This window comes from Odontomachus brunneus, unplaced genomic scaffold (assembly GCF_010583005.1).
Source record: "Odontomachus brunneus isolate Ranch 3 - 2012 unplaced genomic scaffold, Obru_v1 Obru_scaffold_281, whole genome shotgun sequence".
In the NCBI taxonomy this organism is placed as follows: Eukaryota; Metazoa; Arthropoda; class Insecta; order Hymenoptera; family Formicidae; genus Odontomachus; species Odontomachus brunneus.
In genome coordinates, this window is record NW_022639731.1 from 191,859 (window position 1) to 205,843 (window position 13,985).

The window sequence follows — 13,985 nt, forward strand, 5'->3', positions numbered from 1 at the left end:
ATATACTTTTTGTTTGAAACATTTTTCTCTAAAATATCGTGTTTGAAAAAATCCCAATTCTGAGACTCTTTCTATTTATACAGAATGTCTGACTCGTACTGTATCTAATATATAGCTAGAATAGGTCGGAATGAGTAATCGAATCGGTGTCTTTTTGTAAATAACCGCTCGCCGCGACTGGTGAAGAAAATAGACGATTGTTCACGGGCCTATCTTATTTGGTAGCTGTTACCAAACGGCCCACCTCTCTGTCTTATGAAATAGGTTCGCGAGCAATCGTCCATTTTCTTCGCCAGCCGCGGCGAGTCGTATGTTCCGCTTGCCACGTCGCCGTGCTCTGATTAGCTCATCTACTTTATTTAATAACTCGAAATTTTGTGAAACATGGTTGTTTAAAAAAAGACACCGATTCCATTACTTACCCCGACCTATTCTAGCTATATATTAGCTCTGGTACGGTACGAGTCAGACACCTTGTATATATATAATTCCTTATATAACTTTTTATTTTCAAATTGTATAGTAGTAACAAAATATTCTGAGTGATTTTTCATACTTCTTATTGACCAAACGTATACAAATAAGCGTACAATAGTCAGAATTTAATCACATTACATGGTCTGTCTACTCAAAAAAATGTTTTGCTGGTCCAGATAGAATTCTAAATATTACAATTAAAATGTATCGTTGTTTTTGCTAAAAAATTATCTATGGTACATAGAAAGCAGCGACATTTCAGCAATATCTGCTAGCAAGATATGTTTAGGTGGATATGGGGATTATACATTAGTTTGTTTCTCGTCACTAGTCTTTTTTGTTTACTACAGTCACTTTTATAAGAAGTGTTACTAGCCTTAATCTGGATGAGAGTCAGAGAGACTTCGTGCTAAATTCCACAAGCAATATAAGTAAAAATTCTATCTGTCATTTATATTGATTAAATACAAAACATGTGTGATATCGCAGTGTTTACTGATCTTTTATTCGTCTCAGCAAATTTCTCTAATATCTAAATCATTTACTCTATATGTGACTGTAGGACTACTTTTTTGAGTGTTCTTGATTACATAAGCTTAGAGATTCATCGCGTCACGTTGCGACAGATTCTTATCAGATTCTTATCCCAATCTTTTCTTTCTTTCAATTTATCAATTTTTCTGGCGGGAATTCGCGGATCGGCTCGACTCTACCTCTCTAACGTGCTTGCAACTCCAATGTACGTAGCCAATAACGCGGGTCTATTATACCGCACCACGTGATGGGTTCTGCGCTGCGCGTGTGGAGCTCGCCGTTAAAACCCCGTTCTTTCCATGGTGGCCCCCGGTGCAATCCTATTGTTGTTACCGGGTCGAGTCACGAGCCCGTGCTCGCGGGTTCTCATTACCATCCGTATCAACGAAGCTCTATCGCTGCGCCGGCCCAACCTAGTTCCTATTTCCCATCGTGTCCGCTCTATATCTATATAGATATCTATGGGATCGTGTTGCGACTCTGCGAGTTTTCCGCTCGTCGATCGGCCGCTCCACTCTGGGAGAGAAACGGTGTGTGCCGGAGATACCGACACCCCTCATTTCAAAGTGTTTTCAAGCGGGGCACTCTTGCAAACTTTCCTGTTTTAAATATAAATGGGACACGCGTATCAACTTTCGAGAGATCAGAAATGCACTACGTATATCCGAGTGCGCGCAAAAATTAGTGTTCTTTTCTTTCTGTCGTTCCAAACGCCACAATTATACTCTTTTTGTGAGCTCCCTCAGCTATAAACACGAAGCGTCTTCCCGAGCTCCGTTTGGATCTAACTTTGATAGTTAGATGCACGATTTCTGTAACGCTTGTGTTTCATGTTTCACACCACGAAGTTTATGATATATGTGACGGTTAATAAAATAAATTGCGCACTTAGAAATACGTGGCGCACCGGCGCAACGCAATGCGATGCAACAAAATGAAAATCGTAGACGAGATTCCCCCAAGAGAGAAAGAGAGAGCATCTGCTTATTTAAATCGTGCTCACATATCCGGTAAAATTCAACTGCTCCAATATCTATCAAGATCTCCAATGAGACATATATAATCGCATAACGATCGTGAAGCGCAAGGACACATTCGTCCGTATCCGAAGACGCGAGATAACGGATCGAGAGCGGGAAGCGGTAACAGATAACGGCTGGTGGTGAGCAAACCGGCGCGAAGATGAGCACACTCTATCATCTACCGTATAGCCATATTCGCGCATAAGCCGTTGGAAGATAATGAATACGAAGAAGGTACAGCAGTGGATATCGCGAACGGTAATAGATAGTAGCTAATAGTCAGTATAGACTTGGATTAACGCGCATGATTAACGAACATGAACACGAACGAGAAGAATAGAAACAGAAGTGCTTTCGTGAGAGAAAATTGGGCAATTTGTCAGGATAAATAAAGTCCTTGTTTGAATCAGTACTGCGAGAACATATAATGGGCGTGAAGCAGAGATGACGAGAAGCGATGGGCGCGATAATTAATACTGGTGAATAATGAGCGTCGATTCGAATCAACGGACGCTTCATGTCAGAAACAAAGGAAACAGAAATGGAAATTTCTTCGTGGAGGATATTAAACAATTTGCGGCGGGACCAAAAGGAGTCTCGTTCCAGGGGAAAGTTGGAATTCATTAAGTGTCGGGCGATCTTTTAGAGATTCCATTAGAGCGTGAGTATCGGAAAGTTTTATTATTTGAAAATATGGAACGTGTGTGTGCTTATGATCTGCCAATATCTGCGGCTAACATCTAAATGAAACTGAAGTGACATGATAATGTTATATATAAGTATAACCTATCATAAGAGTAACCGCGACCCGATTACTTTTCTGCTTGACTGATTGTGTTTTACAGAGTACTTTTTTTTCTTAACACTGTTCAATATTTTAAGGAATAATTCTTGATATTATTTTATAAAGAGAAGTTCATATGGATATGAACGTATGGTCTTGCGACCATATGTTCATATCCATATGAACTCATTTCAAAGATTTAAGATGTTAAAAATTCTACATTGAAACGCAAATATCTTCTAAATTATGACCATGAAAGGACTTTTATAAGCGCAGTTAATAAAATAATAAAAATATACAAAAAATTTCATTTCGGCCATTGGATTACAAGTTCGTGCGAATGTACTATCTAAACCTTGTTGATATTCTTACAAAACTAACTATTATATTATAGTTTAAAAATTATTAATTCTTTAAGGCCAAGCATCGATCTTGTTTGAGTAAAATTTTTTTTCTTTATAAAATAATCTTAAAAATCGTTCTTGATGAAATATTTTGAGGTCCGAGTAAAATTGATCGTTGAGAAATATGGTTTTCTGAATGTATATATACATAATTATACATTCATGTTTAATGTGTGTGTTCCAGCTAGAAAATTTAATAAATCTTATAATCATAATAATGAACATAAAACATTAACCTTGTATTTTAAAATTACATTGATAAAAAATTGAGAAAATAAAATTTATTTACTTCTTTTTGTAGAAAACTATACAATTTCGAACTCCAACGATTCTGCTCTGCACACGATTACTATATTGGCTTTTTCAACAAGAAAATCACTATTGGAACGAATAATATAATTCTATCTAAGATGGATTGATCGCATTGTATCAATAGAAACAGTACTTTGCTAATATAACAAATTTAGGAATAGCTCAAAATAAATATAAAGGATTTAAATAACCGGTAATTTTATAGAATATTGAACACTCTCCATTTTTGAAACCAGATTTTTGAGGCTACATGTTTATATGAACATTTTTTCACAAAATTACTTAAATGACAACTCTTAATATATTGGACAATGTTTAAGAAACACTCTGTATACGGATTGAAGCACAGCTTTTCAACTTTCCAAATGGCATTTGGGTCTTTTCGGAGCTCACAAGACGCAAGAAGGCTGAGAGATTTGGATCGTAAGTCGTTACGGTCTAAACTAACGACTTTCATTGTCTTCTAGGCGACTTGACGATTCCCATTAAACTTGTCGTCCTTGAGAGCATTGTGCGCTGATGTATCGTGATAAATGATTTACGGTACGATCACTTGAAGTAAATTTGTTTCTTCGAACAGACTTTCTTCGACCAATCGAACCGGCTCGCCGATCGACATTCGATGCATGGACGAATCACCGTTGAATCTGGTATACTTACGCGTGATGACTGCAATTACATCCCGATTGTGTATCCTGACTGGCCATCTCTTTCTTAGTAAATTTGCTGAAAGATTCTCGATCGGCGATGTAGCGTTCAATCTTTATGAGCCTTGTTAGCCTTTGCTTAAACCATTTAAGCCTTGTTACAAATTTAGTCGTTTTTACTAATTACACTGCGAAACTTGTTGACTCGTACGAAATGTTAAAGTCTATGTATTATAATTATAACTATTAAGAAAACGGGAGGGCTAGCCACAGAATATAATAATAAGTTACAAAAGTTTGATAAAAAAGGTTGAATAAATGCGAATGACGAGCTATTTTTTTATTACAATATACCGTTTTATCACGAATCACTTGAGTGTTATTGAAAGATGTCTGCAATTTATGCCGAGAGAACATTTGTACACGTGTACGTAAGTGCGTGCGCGTGTGGAAATTGTCCGATCGAATTCTCTAATACGATGGGTTTATCAGCTAAATCCATAATTTGCGGATTTCAGATGTGGATTACATAACAGGCGACAATTTCTTCGACGTGCTAGATAATGGTGTGGTCGTGTGCCGGCTGGCAAGGGTCATCCAGGAAAAAGCGAGATCCGCGATAGACGCCGGACGGACGAAAGGAGTAAGCACGTCTTTATCATTTATCCTATTAGGTTAAGCAAAAAGTTGCGTTTTATATTTTCGATAAAATGTGACTCAATTAGATAATAGTTTCAGTTATGGGTCGATTCCTAATTTCAAGTTAACTTTATTTATTAAGAATACACATTATATATAATGAAAATACTGAAAAAGTTTTTTTTACATTCTTTAGTTTTCATATAATTATATTCTAATATTATGTTCACAAATATTATTCATATTTAAGGAAAAAATCTAGAAAATAATTTGCTTTATCGACTTTTTAGATTTATGAAACTTTTAGTTTTTTAGTTATCCTCAATACATATAGAGTGTCCCATTTTAATCGATCACCTCAAATATCTCTTGAACAGTGCATTTTAGGGAAACATATCTCAGATAAAAGTTTTGGAATTTCGAGGGGGACATAAAATGATATCATTGGTTTAACCTCGAGTGGCGTCGTCAAGGTCAGGACAAGGTCAATTTGAATTTTTTAAATTGAACCCCCTATTTTTCATTACATATTCTTATAGCATATCTCGAGAGCTTTCCAAGACACTATAATAAAATATTTTTTCATTAAGTATCTTTCGAGTTAAAAGGCTTCAAAGTTACAATATTGTTGCCATTAGCATTGGTACTCAAGGTGTTCGACCGACGGCTAAAACCTTTTGAATGTTATTCAGGGCCATGATCTTGATAACATTTGTCAAGGTCAAGACGATTGGAGATTGTTCCTAATATTTTCATTTCTTTAAATTTTACAGTGAAAACGAAAATAATAAGACGTTCTTGCCTTAGGTGGCTGAATTATCAATGGCCTTGTTTTAAATTAATGGATCACCGATCAACGACTTTACCTCTAGTTTACGAGCTATTATTTTGACACAAAGAACATTGTGACCTTGATATGACTTTTTGGGATTAATCGAGTCGCACATGTCATCCCATGATTTTAAATTATTATTTTCATTTTCACTGTAAATTTTGAAGAAATGAAAATAAGAATAATTAAGAACAGCCTACAATCGCCTTGACCTTGACAAATGTTGTCAAGGTCATGGTCCTGAACAACATTCAAAAGATTTTAGCCGTCGATCGAATACCTTAGGTATCAATGCTAATGGTAACAATATTGTAAATTTGAAACCTCTTAACTCGAAAGATACTTAATGAAAAAATATTTTATTACAGTATTTTGGAAAGCTCTCGAGGTGTGTTATAAAAATATGTAATGAAAAATGGGGCGTTCCATTTAAAAAATTCAAAGTGACCTTGTCCTGGCCTTGACGACGCCACTCGAAATCAAACCAATGATATCATCTTATGCCCCCCTCGAAATCCCAAAACTTTTATCTGAAACATTTTTCTCTAAAATGCACTGTTCAAGAGATATTTGAGGTGATCGATTAAAATGGGACATCCTGTATATTATTATAGTTCTATATAGACTAAAACAATTTAAATATGGATATTACTAATATACAATTGGATATCGTATGACTCGTTATAAGGATAAAAAACGCACAAACAGTTTAAGTATTTTTTAAATTTATAATTAATTAATTTTTTTAATCTAATAATTTTGCTTTAAAACTATAATATTTATTGTTTACACTGGTATTAACAGTTCTTTTTAATATTCTATCGATAAATTTAAACTTAATTTAATAAATAATATTTATTTAAATAATTAAACTTAAATAATTAAAGAAATTTATTTAAATAATTAAATAATTAAATTAATTAATAAATTAATTTATTGATAATTGGGATTGTTATATTGTTTAATAAAAACAACCTAAGTAGAAATTGAAACTCGTCTAGCCATAGTAGTAAATTATATTCATATAACATCGTCATTAGCCAGTAATATAATGTCTACTTTTTTTAGCGATTAAATAAATAAAATATCTGATCGCTAGACATAAGAAATTATAGTTATGAGATGAAAAATCACAGTTGTCAGCCAGTAATGTGACTCACTGTTGCTTTAAGATTTTTATTAAATAACGTATTTTTCATTATAATATATTATACAAAAAAAATAATTTCAGTTTGTGTAACAAAATGGCGACCTGAAACTTGAGAAATAATGTTATTGTGAAACGAAAATACTTATCTAGATATTCAGCTGCGTTAAGAGGATACTGGGTATCGATACAATGTAGCTTTCGTATTTTGTACTGTTTTTCTATTTTATCGTTCATAAGTGTAAATACTTATACAAAATAAAAGTATATATCAAACAATAGCGAAATATTGGATAATGTTATACTACAAATTTTTTAATTTATAAATAAAAAAATTTTTAAGCGTAGGGAATACTCAACCATGTTCATTGACATTTTTACTTTATATAAGCATTTGCAATTCTATAAAATCAAGTAGAGGAGCAATTTAAAATAGTATTATGTCGATACTTAGCACTTTCTTAAAACTCAGTTGAGATAACTGAAAACAATTGACTGAATAGAAATCTCCTACAGGAATCTTTTTGTTCCTAGACACCGTATCATATACTCCTCATCATTCATTAGATCGAGATTTTTAGTCTTACAAATATACGCGTAAGTTTGAAAATAGTATAAAAATTCTCGATCTAAGGAATAGTAAAGTGTACATGATGCAGTGTACATAACCGAGATTAGTCCTCAGACAATCAGTTATACAAACCGAATTCTCTTTCGTGTATTTAATTCCAGAGTGCTAGTAGCGATATAACTAAATTATATATTTATTAATATTTATTAATATTTATTATATATTTATTAATTATATATTTTAAAACAGATACACAGTATCAATTATTCTATCATATTTGATATGATATGTAACGATTAGACAAAGGCTAGATTACAACTGATTCTATAGTGAATAATTAATGAGTCAATAACGATTTAGTGTACCGAGAAAAGATTAGATAAAACTGGCCAAGTTTCTGGATTGAGCAAATTTAGTTGCATCGCCACTGCAATTAAGTCAAGTCAGATAAAAATTAAATCTGCTCAATCTGCTGAACCCATTAACGTCCAAATGCACAAAATGTTTTCAGTGCTTCGAACGCCTATAACTCAGTGAAAATGCAATAATTTTTTTTCTGAAAATACTTACCTTAATATACTAGTATTTTATATTATTACTATTTTTGGGTGTGCTCTTTTTGATTCTGGATTTTGGTAAAATACTCCAAAATGTCATTTAATATTAGTTTTTTAAGATTTAAATTAAAAAATCATAACTTTTACAGTATTTTTTTCATAATTATCTCAAATTTTTCTTGCAAAATACTGTTTTCTCAGAGTAACAAGTATATAAGACGTGCACTTAGTATTTTTACTTTAAAAATATACCGGTGTTTTTTTTCAAAATAATCATGGCGGTCTCAAAATTGTAGCCCAATACATAGAAATTTCGCTTTTCTTGATTCTCTGTTTGTATTCTCTACTGACAACTTTTTTCATAGAATCGAGTTTTTTAGATCACTGATTATAAATTTGATATTGGAATGTCAAAATTCAAAATGGTGGATTCAATATGGCAGGCCAAAAAGTGAAAATATTGTTAATTTATATAAAAATCGATATTTAGGGGTTTTTGACTCTTAATTTGAAGTCAAATTTTTAAAATTAAAAATGGTATATCCAATATGGCAAATAAAAAATTAAACAATTTCCAATTGTTGTTAAGCTTTAAACCTCAAGTAATGATACATTTTTTAACTTACAATCAAATTATTAATTTGTTTGACATTAATTTGTTTGATATTCATTTTAAAAAACTAAAAATATATAAAATAGACAATAAGAAAAATATCAGAAAAATTAAAAACAAAAAATTTCCAAAAAATTAAAAAATTTAAGAAATGGAGAGCGAGTTATCTGTTTTCTGTTTTTTTTTGTTTACTTGGTATCTGAATGACAAGATCCCCAAGACTTGTTGGAACTGCATGTCGTTTTAATCATTTTGTTCCATCCACTCTTATTGTCCCAATATTATTTATCCATTCCGATCTTTGTTTTGCATTTTTTGGAAATATACACATTTTTACTCTTTTTCTGTTTGTATTTTTACAATCTATTGTTTTACAACCTGTTATTTAATCACAAAATAATGTATAATTTATAACATGAAATAATCTTAAGTTGTATGTAATACGTCTGTAAACACGTTAAACTTAATTTATATACTGTATTAACCCATTAACGCCCAAATGCACAAAATTGCAAAAATGCAAAAAACAAAAAAGAAAGAACATGATTCTCCGTTATTGTCCTCACCGTTATTCTTCGTTATTGTTATCATTTCCTCGCGGTGAGAATCGGGTGACATCGAAAACAATTCGATAAGCAAAGGGCAATATAAATACATAAAAAACAATTATTGCCTAGTAAAGTTCAATAATAGCAAAGTTTATGTAAATTTATTATTATTTACTTTCTCATTCCGCCAAAACTAGATCATTTATTTTAAATTTTAAAAATCTCACTAAATTTATCTAAGAATCTATCTAATTTTAAAAGCAGCAGCCCACAAAAATCCTAAATATTGATTTTGATATAAATTGGAAAGTGTTTAATTTTTGTTTGCCGTATTGGATAAACCATTTTTAATTTTAAAAATTTGACTTCAAATTTAGAATCAAAGATCCAAAAAACGCTTAAATACCGATTTTTATGTAAATTAATATTTTTTCATTTTTTGGCGCGCCATATTAGATTCACCATATTGAATTTTGACATTCCAACATCAAATTTACAATCAGTGATTTAAAAAAACTCGATTTAGTGAAAGAAAAGTTGTCAGTAGAGAATACAAACAGAGAATAAAAAATGAGCGAAACTTCTATTGGGCTACAATTTTGAGACCGCCATGATTATTTTGGAAAAAATTACCAGTATATTTTTAAAATAAAAGTACTTAATGCACGCTTTATGTATTTGTTACCCTAAAAAAACACCCAGACAACATTATGATGTCTTAAGGCTGTTTTAAAGATGTCTTAAGATTTTTAAGATGTCCAAAAAAAAACGAAAAAGATGTCATTACGACGTCTTTAAGATGTCTTATATCTCGATTTAAGACTTTTTTAAAATGCCTTAAAGGCGTCATATTTAAAACGTTTTTAAGACATTGTTTTAAGACATTTTTCTGACATTTTTAAGATATCTTATGACTTTTTTTAAGATGTTTTTCTGATGCCTTTAAGACATTTTTCTGACGTCTTTCAGACGTCTTTAATTATAATTATATACACATATATATGTATATATGTAATTATATACATAGAAAGGGGAGATTTTATTTATTTTTATTTATTTGCTGCAGTCGGTTGAAAATTATGATTAGACTGTAATCTTATACAATCTGCTCAGGGTTAGGTATTGATAACAGCTAACGGATAATGATAATACCCATATAGACAAAAAGATGTCTTGTAGACATCTAAAAGATCTCTTGCATGTCTTGCAAGATATCTTAATTATTGTCCAAAATATATCTTTTAGACGTCTTTTAGAAGTCTTATGCAACACTTTTAGACATCTTTTAGGTATCTTGAGACATCTGAAAGATATTGTTAAGATATCTTAAAGATATCGTAAAAGTATCGAAAAGATATCTATCAAGACATTTTCAAGATATCCTTTAGACCTCTTTCAGATATCGTTTAGATGTTTAAAAAATATCTAACAGACATCTAAAAATAATCAATCCTAATTAAAGTCAGTATAATCATAGTCGTGACCTAAGTCGCTTGCTAAATAGTTATTCAAGAAAATGCTGTTCCTATAGTGATCGTCAGCCTGAGCGCAACCAATAGGAAAAGAGCTTTTGAACATAAGTATTGCTTCACTAAGACAGCGACTTAAGTCACGACTATGGGCTGTGTTCAGATTCCTCATCCGGATGCACTCTATTACTAGAAACACTATAATATATGTTACATATACTATACAACTTCTAGTATTAGAGTGCATCCGGGTAGGGAATCTGAACGCACCTATGAATATACCGATCTTAGTATTAATTTTCTTAAATTATACACAGTGTCATTATGAAACTGCCATTAAATATATTGTGAAAGTCAACTTCACGTAAAAAGTATATTATCTAATTTTTTATTTTTTGGATCAACTTGAATACATATATTATATACTTATACTATATACTATATACTAGCACTTATGTACCGCATATAAATATATTATAAAAATAAAATTACTGGTTTTCTTTCTTTAAATAATAACGTATTTTATCGCCCGCGTGTTGCAGCCAGTTTTTTATGTGTTTTTGTATATCTACGATGCCATCGATATTCTTCTTATTTTTAGTACTGATGACTCCTATAAAAATATAGAGTATTAATATGAAATCAATAGAAATAAGAATTAAAGACGTCTCTGAGATGTCGGAATGTAATATGTCCCTAAGATGTCTTTAAGATGTCTTTAAGACGTCTTATGTTTCAATTTTAGACGTGTTGTATGGGATGTTACCATATATAAAACTGTTTTCATGATAAAAACATACACTAATTACTCAACAACAGTATTAATAAAAGGAGAATCTTTCACAGTATTAATAAAAAGAGAATCTTTCACAGTATTAATAAAAGGAGAATCTTTCACAGCAATCGACCCTTTTGCACTGGTCTAAGACAATTTATGCCCTAAATCATGTTATTGTATATGATAAGATGTTGGAGATGATTTTTTGGCTTATATCACCTCCACCTATTTGCATAATAGTTTGCTTCTGTAAAAAATATTGAAATAGTATTTTTTGAATATAAAATATATATAAGTACATTATTTTTTTATATCATAAAACTATTTCATCCGGATGAAACCGGATTTCATAAGGCCTTATGAAAAATCATGTAAGTAATAAAAAAACTCAAATTACTATAAATTTCATTTCTTTAAATTCTACAGTGTATAATATTGATTTAAACTTCCTAATAGTGAATTTTTAGCAAAGAATGCAATATTTTCAACAAATGTAATGAAATACAAAAAGTATACAAGAAATATTAGGTGTATCAATGAATTCTGTGCTTTTTTTTACAAAATTTGATCTTTATTTAAAAAGAAACAAAAGGAACTGAATCATTGAAATATTTTCCATTGGCATCAATAATCCTTTGCCATTTATCAGACAGTTTGTAAATTCCGTCGAAGTAGAAAGTTGATGCTTTTGAATAAAATCATTTAAGTCGGTTAATTCAGCAGAATTCATTGATACACCTAATATAGTCTATTGGTTTTGTTCCTTTCAAGTAAGTAACCGTTATATATACGCAATATGCGTGCGTGCGTCTATGTTTATGATTTAATACTGTTATTCTCGTGGACGCAGGAGAAATGAATACACGTTTTAAGAAAATGTAAAACTCTTTAATGGAGAATCGTGGAACCAGAATAGTTATAATGTGCGTCAAAATCGTACGTCTTACTCTCGCGTAAACCGTCCGTAAACTCTCATCAGCTGTTGTTTATCAACAGCTCCTTAACAACCTCGTAACTACGGGGATCCGGTTCAGAACTTGCATACTGAAGTGCAACACATGCAACAATACTTACAAAGCATTTACGAATTGCTTCATCGTTTTTTAATCTATTATTAAATTCAAAAAATTCTTTTATGGATAATAATGGGAAATCGGGCAACAATGATAAGTTGTTATAAATGCACCTACTGCATTTTTGTCACTCGTAGTATTTGGGCATTTTTCTTTCAAGATTGCAATTAGTTCTCTCATTTTTTACATATTTTTTTGGAATTGTTGTTTGCTGTCAGTTCTAAATTCATTTAATTCTTTATTTAACTTGTGCATTTTATCTCATAACATATCTGCAATATAACAAACTATTAAAATTTGAACATAATTTATACTTTATAATTAAAATTTGTTCGAAATTAAATATTAATAATAAATAGTTTTGATAAGACTATAACTTACTTAAAGTCACACTTTTTTCATTTTTGGAAAATGGTACTCGGTTAAAATTGTCGAAATTTTCAATAGAAGATAAAGTTCCAGCTGAATAGATTGAATCATATAAAAAAAGGTATATACGAAGATTATTTTAATATCATTATATATTTTTTAGGTAAATATACGGCTAGGGGCAGGTAAGGGACCTAGTCTACAAATTCGATGTTTTTGTATATACGGTCCACAAATTATATTTATTTTATGCAACTTTTTTTTTAATAACTTTGTAATGAACAATGAGCGACGCATAAAACCTTTTCATTGTTACTCAGGCCTTGTCCTTGATAACATATGTCAAAGTCAAGTTTATCGGAGGTGGCACCATTTTTCTGCATATTTACCATATTTTATATCATACTAACGTAACACTACTAAAAAGTATATTGTTAGGAGAATGTTTGTTATTTTCCTTATCTTCGTTAGTTATTGGTCTTTCATAGTTCTATTATTATTTTCATCATTGGAATCAACTTGTCCATCCTCAATATCAGTTTGATTTTCTCCAAAAATTGCCATCGAATATGGGTGTTGGAATAAGAACATTGCTACGTACTGTAGGTTTCTTTTTCGTACATGTAGTTACATTCTTTTTGTGAAAATGTAGAAAAAGGTGTTACAAAAAAAATTAATACAACTTATTAGAAGTGAAATAACATTTAAATAAAATATATTATATTAATATATTAATATATTAATATATTATATAAATATATTATATTATATTAATAATTTGCGGCTATTTATTAAATTATGTATACTGTAGTATTCAAACAAGATTACTGGAAGTGGGTATTTAAATGAAAATATAGAAAAAAGAAACGAAACATTGAAAGTTTTATATCATATTAACCAGTTCACTGATAATGGCATATACAGTGTGTCCCGTAAGTTCGGCAACGGCAAGAAAACTCGGCGGGGGAGCATTTTAGAGAAAAATGTTTCGAATAAAAGTTGTAAGGCTTAAAAAGTCGCATTTAATGACAGTAGTTATTTGACCTAAGATGACGTCGCCAAGGTCAGGACAAGATCAACTTTGCTTTTTTAGATAGAAATACATATTTTTTATTACGGCATTTTATTCTACGTGAAAAAGCAAACAACTTTTGTTTGAAAAAATTTTTTATACGACCTCTATTTTCTAAGATATTTACGTAAATATCT

The 13,985-nt window shown here is 31.0% G+C and overlaps 1 protein-coding gene across 6 annotated transcripts in view; it reads left to right on the forward strand.

The window, feature by feature from the left end:
* The window catches only part of LOC116853149 (growth arrest-specific protein 2-like), a 140,373-nt gene that overhangs the window by 82,192 nt on the left and 44,196 nt on the right, over positions 1-13,985 (forward strand). For 4 of the 6 annotated variants that reach the window (XR_004379913.1, XM_032834051.1, XM_032834049.1 and 1 more), the window contains exon 3: positions 4,699-4,823. Coding sequence is in view for 5 of the 6 variants with exons in the window: in XM_032834051.1 (XP_032689942.1) it covers positions 4,699-4,823 (125 nt within the window). In the remaining variant the exon portion in view is untranslated. Of the gene's footprint in view, positions 1-4,051; positions 4,077-4,140; positions 4,184-4,698; positions 4,824-13,985 lie in introns of those variants that run through there. The other 2 variants (XM_032834053.1, XM_032834052.1) reach the window with 2 other exon arrangements.